The sequence below is a fragment of the Microtus pennsylvanicus genome, chromosome 1 (assembly GCF_037038515.1).
Source record: "Microtus pennsylvanicus isolate mMicPen1 chromosome 1, mMicPen1.hap1, whole genome shotgun sequence".
Taxonomy (NCBI): Eukaryota; Metazoa; Chordata; class Mammalia; order Rodentia; family Cricetidae; genus Microtus; species Microtus pennsylvanicus.
Genome location: NC_134579.1, coordinates 161,771,426 through 161,787,272, shown reverse-complemented (window position 1 = coordinate 161,787,272; position 15,847 = coordinate 161,771,426). Strand labels below are relative to the sequence as shown.

The window sequence follows — 15,847 nt, the reverse complement described above, 5'->3', positions numbered from 1 at the left end:
AGTGCTCTATCATTGATCTATATATTGATTGTTTAATTTTTTAAAATATTTTTTCATACAATGTTTTGATCATGTTGCCTCCCAGATAGCCCACCTCCCTAGCCACCAACCTTATGTTCATTATTTTATTTCTTCCTCCGTCTTCTCCCTCTTTCTCAAATGAAAACCAATAAATGAATAAGACAAAACTTTATAGAACAAAACCAAAAAGGTCCCCTACCCCCCCAAAACAAAAGCATAACGAAGTTTGTTGATTGTTGATCAACTCCTCCTGGTCACGGGGCCTGTCCTGAAGTGTGGTTGATAAGTGTCTTAGTTGGGTTTTTATTACTGTAAAGAGACACCATGAACATGGTAACTTTTTATAAGTAAGACATTTAATTAGAGTGGCTCACTTACAGTTTCAGAGGTCCAGCCGATTATCATCATGCTGGTGATACATATGGTGATGCAGGCAGAAGTGGTACAGGAAAAATAGCCAAAATTCCTACATTTTAAAGGCAACAGGAAGTCGACTAAAAGTCACAGTGTTAGAAGCCTAAGCAGTAGTGATCCCAAAGTCTGTCCCCACAGTGATAACACTTCCTCCAACAAGGGCACAATTCCTCTACTCCCACTCCCCTTGGGTGCCATTTTCCTTCAAACCAGCACATACAGAAATTAAGTATTAACTATTAAAGTTTCTCTTAGTCTTTTTACAGCTTTGTGAGTGAACTTTGGCATCTTTGAGTGATGGGAAATCATGTAATTTCTTGTGTGTAAAGATAAAGTATAAACTGTATGTTGCTATCCAACTTCATATGACATTCATTGTGGGGTTGTCAAGTTGTAACTTTGGAATTGCTGATTCGCTGTAGTGTTAGACTGGAAACTAAATTCTGTCTAAGGCAGCAATTGATTCCTACTTGCAGTCTCTTTAATCGTATACCCTGGCATGTCACTTCATTGTTAGGATTAAGCAGTGGTCTTCCGTTAGGACTGAGTGTGTTTCTAGGCCTTTAGTAGTTATCTGATTCATTTTGAAGGCCTTTAAGTTAATCTTAACACTTCACCATTCTTTCAGTGTCTAGCAACTTTGTAATAGTTGAGAGAGAATTTTGTTTTTGTTGTTGGACCAGTGAGCGTAGGGAAGAGAGTTAGGTTTCTTATGTGTTGTTCCCCTCTCTTCCTATGAATAGTAAGTTGTGACTTTTAATAGTTTCATAGAATTGCAATTTAGAAAAAGATTCTCAGAAGCCATGTTTTTGGTTGTAGCATTTGATGTTATCTATTTGATAACAGGATTTGAAAGTGCTATGATATTCATTCAGTTAGTTTTCCTGTCAGATTTCGATTTCACTTCAGCCTATCTTGAGATTTAAAAAAAGTTTCCCGTTAAGCTTAGAGTTATGTATATGTCATATATAACGTGTAATATTCTTAGTGTATACTTTAAAGTTGTTTGTGAATCACATGATTATGTCATATCACTATTGTGTGTGTAGAAATGTAATTTTGTGGTTGTGAATTCTCAGTTTATGAGGTGAGCAGTTATTTTGATAATGCTTGATATTCTTGTTATCAATGATTAATTTTTTTCGTTTAAAAATTTTTTTATATGTATGGATGTTTTGTCTGCACATATGTCTGTGTACCACGCACATACCTGGCACACACAGAGTGCAGTAGAGGGTGTTGGATCCTCTGGAACTGGGGTTGCAGATGTCTGAGTCACCATGTGGGTGCTGGGAACTGAACCTGAATCCTCTTTACGTCTGCCAGTGCTTTTACCTGCTGAGCTAGCTCAATAGCCCCAGCTCATTGTTTTCAGTAGCAGCTGGTATATACACTTTGTATCCAGTTTATTATCCATAAGTAAGTGTTGCAAGCCCCATAGCTGTGGGATGCAGTAGTTCACTTACTTCACTATGCTATGAGACAGGTGGTGTACCACAGAGCTTCACTCAGTCCAGTACTTTTCTTGTGATTTATTATAGTTGGAGAGTCATTATTTCCACAGTGTTCACTCTTGTGACTAACAAGTGACTTCTCTTTTTAGATAATTCCTTAGGCAAAGTCCTGTCTGGGATGGGATTTGGCTTTATTGTGTGTGTGACCTAAATACAGTAAGATGATACAAAGGGGGAAAGAATAACAAAAATAGAAAAACACCAAATTATTTTATTTTATCTTTTATTTAAAAAAAATTCTAGTTTTTTTCTTTTAATATTTTTGCCATGATCATTTGATTAGAGGCCAGTTACCCTTTTTTTTCTTGCAGCACTTGACAGATCCGTTTTTTCACTCAGAAGTTCCGTTCTGCAGGAAAATTAAGTAGTTTTCTGATATAATGAGACTATATAGGTAGTTTGATGTTTGATCATGAATAAAAGCTCTTGGATTGTGATGAGAACCCTAAGATATTTTCAGTCTCATGTTTGTGTCAGCTGCTTCTTTCTTAATCATTGGGGATCCTAAATCTTCCCAACTATAAGGCTAAGTGTTGAAAACCCAGCCTTCTAGGTAAGAGGGTACTCATTTCAGCTTTATTGAAGGTAAAATTAATTTCATTAAAAAGAAGATACTTAGGTTTCTTTCGTACCTGGAGTATAGTATTTATTGAGTCAGTGAATTAGACTTTTGTTCAGTGCAGTTCTTATAACTTAATTTTGATTTTTTTAATGTACAAAAATAGGAATGAGTTAATTATTTGCAAATTCAGTAAGTAAAATTCTCAGCTTACAGGAAGTTGAAGAAAAGCAAGAAGGGAGTTGTGGTGAGGGTATTGTTATTAATAGATATTGTGAAGCTTTTCTTGGCAGAACAGGCTGTTTAAACATTTTCTGAGATTGGAAATATGGCTGTTTAGTCTCTTTCCTGAAGTCAAGATGACTTAGTTGTTACTTTTTAGGTGAGGTATTTTAAGGGTAGGTCTTTCTTAAATGCTTGGTCCACTTTGTAGTATCTGTAATTATTTAGTGTTCAAAGTAAGATTAATTGTTCACTTGGAGAAAGACAGCTAATTGTTTTTTAGACAGGGCTTCTCTGTGTAGTCCTGGCTCTCCTGGAACTCACTCCATAGTTCCTTGCTTGGAACTCACAGAGATCCACCTGACTCTGCTTCCCGAGTGCTGGGATTAAATGCAGGCATGTGCCACCATCACCTGGCTACAGCTAATTCATAATAGGAGTATTTAACATCATGTATGCTATGACGGGCTGTTACCCTGTACTCCCTTCCAGTAGTTGGGAATGTGTATTTTTGTGCACTTTATAAACTAATTGTTATAGGTCATTTGTATTTCACCTCTGGTATTTGTTCTGTGATGACATGGTTTAAACAATAAAATGTATATATGATTATCTCAAAGAAAGGCATTCACTCTTCTCAGCAGGAATATTTCGTATTTAGAAGTAAGATTCAGTTTATCTCCAGCCTCTTTTTGCCTTAATCTCAGGCACTTGAGAAGTGGATGCAGGAGGATCTGGAGTACAAGGTTGTCTTGGTTACATTTGTAGATTGAAGCTATCCTAGGACTCAGTTTTAACATTAGGAAAAGGAGAACAACAACAATAATAATTTGCTAAGGACTTTGCAAATTATTATTTGCTGTGTACTTTTATTACTTTTAAGCTCCCCAAGTCATATAGATGTAGGAATATAAAAGTATCTGGAATAAATTAATTATCCTCTCTATCTGGATGTGAGGTTTTAGTTTTTGTCTTTAAAACATCACGAACTTAAGAATGATACTTAAAAAGCCCCTTTCTTTTCTTTTTAGCCTTTGGAATTGCTTTGGCACTCATTAGATGAATGGTTAGTTTTAATAGCCACAGAATTAATGAAAAACAAAAAGGACTCAACGGATATCACTTCTATTTTATTGAAACAAAAAGGCCAGGATCAAGGTGCTGCTTCCATTTCACCATTTGAACCTTCAGGCCCTGGGAGCTGTGAACACCTGTCCGTGGGCACAGGGGAGTCCAAGCCAGATGTGCTTGCGGGGAGTCAGGAAGCCAGTGCAGACTGTCAGGATGTTGTTGCTATGACAGCCAACCGGCTAAGCGCTGTCATTCAAGCTTTTTACATGTGCTGCTCCTGTCAGATGCCTCCAGGGTAAGAAAGTTTTGACTTAATACTATTTTCCTTTGGTAGATGAAGAAAAGCTGCAATAATTTTGTAGTTTCAGTGAAAGCAAATGTAATTTGTTGGTTTTTTTAGGCTCTATTCTTATTTTGTTTTAGGATACTCATTGCACTAATACAAGCCTAGTAAAAATATTTAAAATTTTGAAAGTATATACATTTATTTTTATGTAAATTTGTGAATGCTACTATATAAAGAGCTGCAGAAAATTTTACACTTTCTAGAAGTCACTTGTTTCTATCATTTGTTAATAACAAGTTTCCTGTGTTATTCCATTGTACATATTGACAGGGTCCTCAGTTGATAAGGAAGATGTGTATCTAGTTCTTACTTGTGGTCTAGGAGCTAGTCCCACTTAATATGTATTTATTGAATTTAGATATTGTATTGCCAACGTTGTACATCCTGATTGCTTTTTCCCTTCCACACCCAGAATGACTTCTCCTCGTTTCATTGAATTTGTCTGCAAACATGATGAAGTGCTAAAATGCTTTGTGAATAGGTAAGGCTTTCTGGATTCTTAGACTATCTTGGCAGCCCTTTTCTCTACTTATACTTCATTTTTTTTTAAGAACTTTAATTTTATTTTGTAAGAATTTCATACATAAGTGTTACATTAACATAATTTCTTTTTTTTAATTTTTTTTATTGATAAAAGAAGAATAAAGAAAAAAAAAACAAATTTCCACCTCCTCCCAGCCTCCCATTTCCCTCCCCCTCCTCCCACTCTTCTCCCCCTCCTCCTACTCTTCTCCCCCTCCTCCCACTCCTCTCCCCCTCCCTCTCCAGTCCAAAGAGCAGTCAGGGTTCCCTGCCCTGTGGTAAGTCCTAGGTCCTCCCCCCTCCGTCCATATCTAGGAAGGTGAACATCCAAACTGGCTAGGCTCCCACCAAGACAGCAGATTGCGTAGGATCAAAACTGCGTGCCATTGTCCTTGGCGTCTCATCAGCCCTCATTGTTCGTCATGTTCAGAGAGTCCAGTTTTATCCCATGCTTTTTTGGTAACAGTCCAGCTGGCCTTGGTGAGCTCCCAATACATCAGCTCCGCTGTCTCAGTGGGTGGGTGCACCCCTCGTGGTCCCGACTTCCTTGCTCATGTTCTCCCTCCTTCTGCTCCTCATTGGGACCTTGGGAGCTCAGTCCAGTGCTCCAGTGTGGGTCTCTGTCTCTATCTCCATCCATCGCCAGATGAAAGTTCTAAGATGATATGCAAGATATTCGTCAGTATTGCGCTAGGATAGGGTCATTTCAGGTTCCCTATCCTCCGCTGCCCAAGGAACTAACTGGGGACCTCAGTTTGGGCACCTGGGAGCCCCTATAGGGTCAATTCTCCTGCCCACCCTAAAGTGGGTCCCTTAACTAAGAATTGTGGTTCCGTGCTCCCCTATCCAACCTTCCTTTATCCCGATCCTCCTGTTTCCCCAAGTCCCCCCTCCTTCCCTTTTACCTTTTCTCTCCCCATCTCTCCTTACCCCCATCCCACCCCACCCCCAAGATCCCACTTTTCTCCCCGGCAATTTTGTCTACTTCCCTTATCCAAGAGGATAACTATATGTTTTTCCTTGTGTTCACCTTCTTACTTAGCTTCTTTAGGTTCGCCAATTGTAGACTCCGTGACCCCTATTTATGGCTAGAAACAGAAAAGAAATTAACTCTGTTACTATTTAAAATATGCTCATTAACAAAATTATAGCAAGTAGAAACAAATATGTTCTTTCCTTCTACTTCACCATTTTATATCTGAATTTGCATTTCACTCAGTGATGATTATTGTTCCTTTTTTCTTTTAGAAATCCCAAAATTATATTTGACCATTTTCACTTTCTTCTTGAGTGTCCTGAGTTGATGTCAAGGTTCATGCATATCATAAAAGCACAGGTACAGATTTTCTTTATCTTATTTTTAATATAATGAAATAAAATATTTTTCTTTTGTAAAATTATTTATAATTTTTTTTAATTTTAAAATTCAGGGTTTTTTTTGTTTTTGTTTGGGTTTTTTTTTGTTGTTTTTGCTTTTTGCTTTGTCTAGATAGGGTTTCTCTGTGTAATAGTCCCAGCTGTCTCAAAGTTTACTCTGTAGGTCAGGCTGCCTCCCTAGTGCTGAGATTAAAGGCAAACATCACCACTGCCTGGCTAAAATTGTTATTTTTAAAAGAAATGTTATTTCATTATTTTGTGCATATGGGTATTTTGCATGCCTGTATGTCTGTGGATTGTGTGGTGCCTGGTCCTGTGGAGAGCAGAAGCAGATATTAGATCCTTTAGACTGGAGTCACAGACTGCATGTGGGTGCTGGGAATTGAACCTGGCTCCTCTTAACCTCGGAACCATTTCTCTAGCCCTCTGAAATTAATTTTCAGATTCTGAATTCTGTTTAGTAATTTTACTTTAAGCTTCTTTTGCTTTCAAAGGGGCTTTAAAAAAATTTTGTTGAGTTTTTTTTTGCCTGCGTGTGTGTAGAACACATGAATTCAGCATACCCGGAGGCCAGAGGGAGTCTCTGGGGCTGGAATTAAAGGACGGCATTAGCCAACACGTGGCTAATCAAACTGAGGTCTTATAGAGGAAGAGGAGCCAGTGATCTTAATCACTAAGCTATCTTTTCAGACCCTCAAAGAGAATTGTAACTAAATATAACAGGGAATTTAATAAATGTATCTATAAGTTAGTAATTATCATATTACTAGGCTCTTTTAAGAGAGGTTTTTTTTGGGTGTTGTAGTGAGGAGAGATTTCAAAAAAGGAAATAGATTTTTTAAGTGGCTCTGAAAAACTTGGACAGTGTGTGAAGTTTTGAGTGAAAAAGGGTGAACATTGTAGCCACGGCAAGGATTTGAAACACGGTGCTGACTGCAGCAGAAATTCGTTCTGAAAGGTAGATTTGATCATATGCTATTGAGCTTTGATTGGGAGGTTAACGTCTTGTTTGCTGGACTGTTAATCCCACCAGTCGAGAATAAGACCACTATCACATTGAAAGCCAAATCTGGAGCATGTTTTAATCAGATACTGGCCAGGTGGGTGCTCTGGCCAGGTGGGTCTCTGGCCAGGTCCATCTCTAGGCTTCCAGAAGATGGCCCCCAATCAGGGTTTTCAGCAGCTTAAGTAGTTCCCATTAGGGAAATACATCAGATCCAATCAGGGGCAAGCATACATCCTGAAGTTTCTCCAGCCTCCATTCAAATAGGGGCAAGCCTATATCCTGATGTATTTCCTGCAGGTGAACCTCCTGCCCACAGGTGATCAAGCCCATCTGGTGCAGATGAGCCAAACAAACTTGTTATAGGAGTGAAAATCGTGTGGCTTGTTATCTCCAGTGAACTAAGGCCTCTAGGATTTCAGGAACTGTCTGTCCTTGGATAAGGGGCTTGCAGATAAGAGGCACTTTTTTTTTTTTTTACAACACGGCTCAGGACCTTCTCTCTCTTCCCCACTGTCAGACTGCATTCTCCAGGACTCTCTCCAGAAATACCCTTTACAGTAAGATGTGACAGAACCTCTTGTGTGAAGCCCTAGCGGCTCCTGGTTTTATTTATTTGTTTTTTTAAGGATTTATTTGTTTATTTATACAGCACCCTGACTGTAGGCCAGAAGAGGACACCAGATCTCATTATAGGTAGTTGTGAGCCACCATGTGGTTGCTGGGAATTGAACTCAGGACCTCTGGAAGAGCAGTCAGAGTTCTTAACCACTGAGCCATCTCTCCAGCCCCGATAAGAGGCACTTTTGTTTCAGGGATCTCTTAGTCATAGTAATTAAAACTTAAAATGTAATTTTGGCTCTCATAGGAGTAACTTTGTACCAGGAAAATAAGATAATCCTGCCAACATATAATTCATTCTCTCTCTCTCTCTCTCTCTCTCTCTCTCTCTCTCTCTCTCTCTCTCTCTCTCTCTCTCTCACACACACACACACACACACACACACACACACACACACACACACACATTTCAGAACCTCTCCTTAGTAGTATTTGTGCAGACTGGGTGGTGGTGGTGAAAGAGGCTGGTGAATCTCTGTGAGTTCAAGGCCAGCCTGATCAACAGAGCTAGTTCCAGGACAGCTATGGTTGTTACAGAGAGAAACCCTGTCTCAAAAAAACAAAAAAGGAAGAAAAAGTATTTGTACAGAAATATAAAACATATCTTTCCTCTTTAACCACTGGTCACCTGGAAAGCACAAACGGAAGAAGCTGGTTGTCCTTTAGTAAAGGTAGTTAGTATTATTAATTGTTACCTTTCCTACTGTTGCAAGAAAATACCCTGACAGGAAGGGTCTTAGTTAGGGTTGCTTTTGCTGTGATAAAACACCATGACAAAAGCAAGTTGGAGAGGTCAGAACTTACTTGGCTTAATACTTCCACATCGCTGTTTACCACTGAAGGAAGCCAGGACAGGAATTCAAGCAGGGCAGGAACCTGGAGGCAGCAGCGGATGCAGAGGCCATGGAGGGATATTGCTTACTGTCTTGTTCCTCATGGCTTCCTCAGAATTTCTCTTATAGAATTTAGGACTACTAGCCTGGGGGTGGGGCGGTGACACCACCCACAACGGGTTGGGCCCTACTCCACACTAATTAAGAAAATGGCCTACAAGCCTCCTACAGCCAGATCTTATTGAGGCATTTTCTCAGTTAAGTTCCTTCTCTGAAGTGACTCTAGCATGTGTCAAGTTGATAAAAAATATGAAAAAGGAAACTTCAAGTATATTGTACATTTCACTGTTATTTAATAGTGGTTATATACACAGATGTTCACATAGTAACACACACACACATACACACACACACACACACACACACACACACACACACACACATAAAATCCATGTGTGTTACCCAAAAAATATTTAGCTCACAAACTAACATTTTAGTTTATCTTGAAACCCAATATTTAGTATAACTGGAATGAAGAGATTTTGTGGTGTCTTGAAACCTGCTGGAAAAATGTCCTTTGGGTATTGTCGGTACTGGATGCACTACGAGTGCACCTGAGTAGAAGTCCATACTGGAGTGCACATAGTCCAATCCAGGAGGGATTTTGAGGTGGTTCTGAGGTTTCTTATGCATTGTTTGGAGAGAGGTGTGTGTGCATACCGTGTGCAGATGAAGAACTAGGCTGTAAGAGCAGTTTCAGAAGGGATATGTGTGCATAGACGAATGAAATGGGTTCCAGACTGAAGTAAGAGCAGTTTCAGAGGGATATGTGTGCATAGACAGAATGAAATGGGTTCCAGACTGAAGGATCTCCTGTACTCGATCATCTCATTCCTGCTAATATCTGCTCGGTTCCCTTTCCCCTTTCCCATTCCAGGGATGCCGGTACCTCTGCTGCATCTCCCAAAGGGACCCAGTGTCACCTTCTGTGCTTTTCTCTTTGTCTCCCTAAAATTGATATGCCTGTTTTCCTGTGTTCTGAGCAAGTTCTACCCAACTTTAAGTCATAGTTCGAACTGTGATCCTGCAAAGCCTCTGTCCTCATCCTTTGATTAATTTTTGTTGTTAATGGCTTTGCTTGTCCCTGTTGAGAACTTGGTATTGTGTACATATATATTCTGTATTAACTCAATTTTTTAGGTATGTCAAGCAGTTTTCATCTGAAATTAATTTCTACTACTCTTATGTACTCAAATGACCTGCAGCATTTGCATATACTAGATGTTTAATATCAATTTCTGATTAATCATAAAAATTAGGCATTATTTGAGTTTGTTTTCCATGACAGATGAGTGAGTATAGTAAAATTTTCAAGAGTTCTTTATATTTTTAGGGTAAAGAGAGGAGAGGCTGAAAGATAATAAATAAAATTGTATCTATTACCTCAATTCCTAAGAAAAGAAGTAAGAATGAACTAGGCATAAAAGATTAGTTTAAAAATAGTTTATTTATGTGTATATGTGTATGTGTTGTCATGCGCATGTGAGTACAGGTTCCTGTGGAAGCCAGAAGAGGACATTGAGTCCCTTAAGGTTTGGAGCAACAAGCAATTGTGAGCTGTCTGGTAGGGATTTTGGGTATCTAACTCAGGTTCTCTACAAGAACTGGATGCTCTTAACTACTGAGCTTTATCTCAAGCTCAAAAGTTCAGTATTTAAAAAATTAAATGAAACAGTCAGTATAATTTTTTTGGGTGTGAAAATACATTCATATAAGCATTATATGACTTAAAAGATTTAGAATATGCTACATATCTGATATTAAGTTCTTTGATGTAATTTATGAATTTTTGTTGAAAACATAGGAATTAAACATACATTAGACAAGGTATTTTAATTAAGATCACTTTGTGATTATTTATTGAAAAGTTAGAACATTAATGATTGCATTTTTTTGATCTGGTAATTAGGTGTTTTAAATACTGATAATGTATTTTTACTGTCATTTTTTGGGGTAGCCATTTAAAGATCGCTGTGAATGGTTTTATGAACATTTGCACTCAGGACAGCCAGACTCAGACATGGTGCACAGGCCAGTGAATGAAAATGATATTCTCCTGGTTCACAGAGGTATGTTTCACAAAGAAACTGATAAATGGATAAACCATAATGTAGTCGTTATTATAAGTTTTAATATGTTAAAATTAACCAATGCTACATATTTAGATTCTATTTTTAGGAGTAGCTGTGAAATTGTATCAAAAGCAAATTGTGCAAAACTAAAGCAGGGGATTGCTGTGCGATTTCATGGAGAGGAAGGCATGGTGGGTATATAAAATGTCATAACACACTTACAGAGTTTAATATTGACCTGATAAATACAGTAATTGAATTTAATTTAAATTTTGTTATTATTTATGAGAATATGTCTAAGTGCAATATATTTCTGTTGTTGCTAAATTTTTTTTTTTTTGAATTTAGGGTCAAGGTGTTGTGCGTGAGTGGTTTGATATTCTGTCTAATGAAATAGTCAATCCTGATTATGCCCTGTTTACCCAGTCAGCAGATGGTAAGTTGTGTAGTCTAGACCTTTCTGTGACTGCATTTTGTCTTCGATTCTTTTAATAGCCCTGTTGTCTTGGTGGATGAGATGCCAGAAGAGAAAGCTGAAGTTTGGAGTTTTGTCCTTACAGAGCTTTCTCCTAAACAGTTTCCAAATGCTTGTCTCAAGGCCCTGAAAACTTCTCTTTAGAACATTAAAATTTACTCAATTTAAGGTTTTTTGTTATGGTATTATTACTTTTAGTTGACATTTTCTTTTATAAAATGATAGTAGATGTACTTTAAAAAGTCTTTATTTGGAATAATAAATTTGGTAACCCTAATTGCATTTCCAAGTTGTAAAGTCTATTGATCATGAAACCCTAGGCCAGTATTTAGGATGTTCCATATTAATTCATTTATTCATACTGTCTTTATTTTTAGTCATTTGAAGAGATCAAAATCAGGCAGCTAAAAAACATTGCACTTGGACTGAAGAGATGGCTCAGCCATTAAAGGCTAGGCACTAACTAAAAATAAAAAGCATGTACTTAACCATATAATAAGATGAAGCACTGTTTGTGGAGATGGTTCTTGTAACCTATATAAAGATATAATTTAATACTGTAAACTAAATGCTAATGGCTACTAAGTTGTTTTGAGAAGAATATCTGAGAGCAAGCTAACTTAATAAAGACATATTTGAAGTGAAGATGGGATTTCAGTTTTCAAATGCTTTGTATGTTTGCTTATTTCTCTTGAAAATATTCTTTCCCCAGTATTTGTACTTTTGAAAGAAGAGAATGTCTTACCATTTATAACTTCTTCAACCAAAGTAGCAGCAAGTGCCTGTTTAATGAGAAGAGTTAAGGGAGGCACCAGGATGGGCTATGGGGAAGGCAGAAGTCTGTAGGCATGTTTCTGTTCAACAGTATCTCTGACACACTTGGAACAATGGATATTACTTAGGGATGTGGAACTGCCTGCTTCGACTCTGTAACCTGTCTCTGATTGTTTGCTGTGATGTCAGTTTGGTGAATTTAGTGTTGGTGATTTTTATGACGAGTTCAGAAAAACAAGAAGTTTAATTGTGTAGGCCTAGTTTTTAAAGCTAGAGTCAGCATAGATGTACTTCCAACTGATAGGAGTGAGAGCAGAGTGTATGTATGATCATACAGACTAAAATTTTAATCTGTTCATTTTGTAATTCATGTACGTCTTTTGGTCATAGTGTTATATATTCCCTGTTTTTAGGTATGGTTGTTATGAAGGAATTACATTTGGGATTTAAGAATTCTTGATGTAGGGAATGTTTAGATAGACCTCATGTATGTAGTATTGTAAAAAAGAAAATTTATTTTCTTATCAAATTAAGATAGAGACACAGTGTAGTTTAGTAGTTAAGAGTTTGGCCTCTGCAATGATAGTAGATGTGAATCCTGACTCCCTTTTTTTCCTGTGAACATTGGGCCAGGAGCATAACCTTTCTGAACCTCAAACATTTTTTTTTTTAAAATCATGATGTTAATCTGTGTTTTAGAATATGAATTTGGTTACGTGATACATGAAAACACAGGTCAGTCCCCAGCACAAGGAGTGGGAAGTAAATATTAGATGTTCTTTCTTTTATTTTTGAAATACTTTCTTATCCAATAGAATTTCTATCTTGAAAAATGTTCACTATTTCTTAAAAATACTTCAATAAACTTATTTGTTTGAAAAAATAGTCAAATTTTAAATCTTTTTTAGATTTTGTGTTTTGTTTTTGCTTTTTGAGTCAGGTTTTTCTGTTTAGCCCTGGCTGTCCTGCACCTCGCTCTGTAGACCAGGCTGGCCTCAAACTGACAGAGATGCTTTTGCCCCTGCCTCTTGAGTGCTGGGATAAAAGGTGTGTTCCACCACCACTCAACTTAAAATTTTCTGGATTTTTAAGAATTATTTTTAATTGTGAATATGTGTGCAAATGCAGATTATCATGGGTGCAAGAGATACCAGATTTCCCTGGAGCTGGAATTCCAGGCAGTTGTGAGCTACCAGGTATGAGTGCTGAGAACTGCACTCTGGTCTTCTGGAAGAGTGCCTTACCGCTGAGCATCTCTCCATCCCAGTTAAACAGTTTTTAATACTGAAACTAAGAAGCTGGCAGGGTCACAAATATATTTGGGTTTAAGTTTAACACAAGCTTTTAATGTTTTGTTCAAGTAAAAAATTATTTTTTGAAGATTTTTGCCTACATACTATTTTTCTTAATTTTCTTTTAAAGAATCCAGGTTTCTTAGAAACTTGTTAGTGAAGGAATATGCAGAGCTAGGAGAAGAAAGTAGAGTCACCAAAGTCTTTGCTGGTTCATCTATAATCAAAAGCTTTACTACTTAAAAAAGTAAACAGCATGTTTATTTTCAGCATATTTTTTTAGAATTATGGTTATGTTTATTTTTGAAATCTTTGTGGCTGTTAATCTTGCCTTGCAATAGGTCACCGTGAGAGGCAGTTCAGAGTGAATGATATGTTTCACATGCCTATTGAATCATCACATGTTTCCAGATTTGCTGCTTAGCACCTGTATAGTGGTTACAGCAGTTTCGTCCAGTGTTGCACTGGAAAATCAAAGATGTATGAAAACTCCAAGTGAACTGTCAAGACAAGTATTTTGAGTGACTAGACATTTCACTTTCTACTCCTTGTCCACTTTTCTTTGCTGCTATTTCATTAGTTTTATCAGCTCGTCTGTTTTAGTCTTGTTGCCATGAATAGTAGTGTAAAGCATCAACTCCGTGTATATTTTACTAGATGAATGAATGAATGAATTTGTAATCCTTGTTAATGGCCAGAAAATGTATTGAAGGAGAGATAAAGTCAAGATGTGGCTTTAGATTTTGTCGTTGTACTAGTTGTTTGTTGTTGTTGTTGTTTTGGTAAAATACAAAATTCACCATTGAAGCCATTGGAAAGTAGACTGTGTGCTAGCATTAAGTACATTTGCTATGCTATATAGTTATCACCACTCCTAATTCCAGAACTTTCCCATCAACTCAAGGGGAGACTCTGTGTCTTTGATTCAACTCCCTCTAGCCTCAAGTAACACTAATTTATTGTGACTTTTTAAAAATTTGTCTATTCCATATAGTTCATAGAAATAAATAACACTGTTACATAGCTTTTAGCAATAATCATACCCTTGCTGTTTTTACTTTCGCTTATTAGTAGTTGTTTAAACTTATTTGCCTTTTGAAAGAATTGGATGAATTTTAGGTGTAGCAGATTTTCTGATTCCTAAGGCATCACATTCAGTGATTAGGTCTAATACTAAAGAGTGGTTATTTTTGTCATATTTTGTAGCTTTACATGCAAACTCTAGTGAGTACTGGGCATGTATAGATGAATGAGGCAATCTCTGCCCGAGTTCATAGCTAAATAACTACTGTCATAGTACCTAGAAAAATGTGTATTGTAAATGTGTATGACCTTTTGTTGTGTTTTACCAGGATCTCTTGATATGTCAGAAGTGTTTTTATAACTTTCTCTCTACACACAGATTATCCTGAGAAGTGTGAATTAATGTTTATCTTTTATACTCCCATTCTACTGTTTGTTTATGTGTTCTACAAAGAACTACATAATGTAACCATGGCCTTTGAGTTACATGTGGATAAATTTTACCTGCATTGAATTGTTCTAGTGCATATACATCTTACTACTTTGTATTTATTTCAATAGGAACGACTTTTCAGCCCAATAGCAACTCCTATGTGAATCCTGATCACTTGAACTATTTCCGGTTTGCTGGACAGATCTTGGGATTAGCTTTAAATCACAGGCAGTTGGTCAACATTTACTTCACACGGTCTTTCTACAAGCACATTCTTGGTATGGGTTTCTTGGTATTTCTGTAGACGTTTACATTGCTGTTTTACAGATTTTAGAGAGAACTGATAATAAGCATACTACCGTTTTTATTGAAATAATTGCTATTCTGGTTAGAGGCATACATTCCTAAGGTATCTGGGGGCTAGAAGGAGAGGAAAATGTCTTTCTTTTAAGAAGGAGCACCTTTAGACTTTTATGACTACCATTTTAGTGTATATGTGTTTATACAAAGTGTCCATTTTTATGTGCGTGTACCTAAAGTAATTGTTAATTCTGAAGCTTATAACAGTTTCCTAAATAGCCGTCTCAAAGAAAGACTGCATTGTAGAGATGTGGACGGAATAGCAGCTTCATTTAATGGACTCTTAATTTAGAAATGAGCATCCATTTAAAACATGCTGCAGATTTGATTATACTTTGCTGTTTTGCAGAGTATCTGTAGAGGGCAGCATTTTACCACTAAATAGGTAAAGGAAAGTCAGAAGCATGTAACTGCTGTTCTTGCAATTTTTTAGGTATTCCTGTAAATTACCAAGATGTAGCATCTATTGATCCAGAATATGCCAAAAATTTGCAGTGGATTTTAGATAATGATATTAGTGACCTGGGTCTAGAGCTGACGTTTTCTGTTGAGACCGACGTGTTTGGAGCAATGGAAGAGGTGCCTTTGAAGCCTGGGGGTGGAAGTATTCTTGTGACGCAAAATAACAAAGTGAGTATTCAGATTTTCACCTCAGTTATTCTTAAAATAGTCCTGACTGTCAGTTTCTCTACATTATTCCAACGTTTGCTAGAAAAATGCACTTCGTCATTGCTAGAAGATGAAAGTACTTAAGTTAACCAAACTATCACATTGAAGACTCGAGTTAGTTTTGGTCTGGTACTGTGATGATATGGTTAGCAAGGCAGTCTAGAACACTATTTAATTGATTGTGGA

At 37.2% G+C, this 15,847-nt stretch overlaps 1 protein-coding gene across 1 annotated transcript in view; it reads left to right on the top strand.

Annotated features, from left to right (window-relative positions):
• Positions 1 to 15,847, top strand: part of Hace1 (HECT domain and ankyrin repeat containing E3 ubiquitin protein ligase 1) — a 106,191-nt gene that overhangs the window by 59,010 nt on the left and 31,334 nt on the right. The window contains exons 12-19 of the mRNA XM_075944229.1: positions 3,762 to 4,096; positions 4,560 to 4,628; positions 5,918 to 6,005; positions 10,521 to 10,632; positions 10,729 to 10,826; positions 10,984 to 11,071; positions 14,761 to 14,910; positions 15,426 to 15,622. Coding sequence (XP_075800344.1) covers positions 3,762 to 4,096; positions 4,560 to 4,628; positions 5,918 to 6,005; positions 10,521 to 10,632; positions 10,729 to 10,826; positions 10,984 to 11,071; positions 14,761 to 14,910; positions 15,426 to 15,622 — 1,137 coding nt within the window. The remainder of the gene's footprint in view (positions 1 to 3,761; positions 4,097 to 4,559; positions 4,629 to 5,917; positions 6,006 to 10,520; positions 10,633 to 10,728; positions 10,827 to 10,983; positions 11,072 to 14,760; positions 14,911 to 15,425; positions 15,623 to 15,847) is intronic.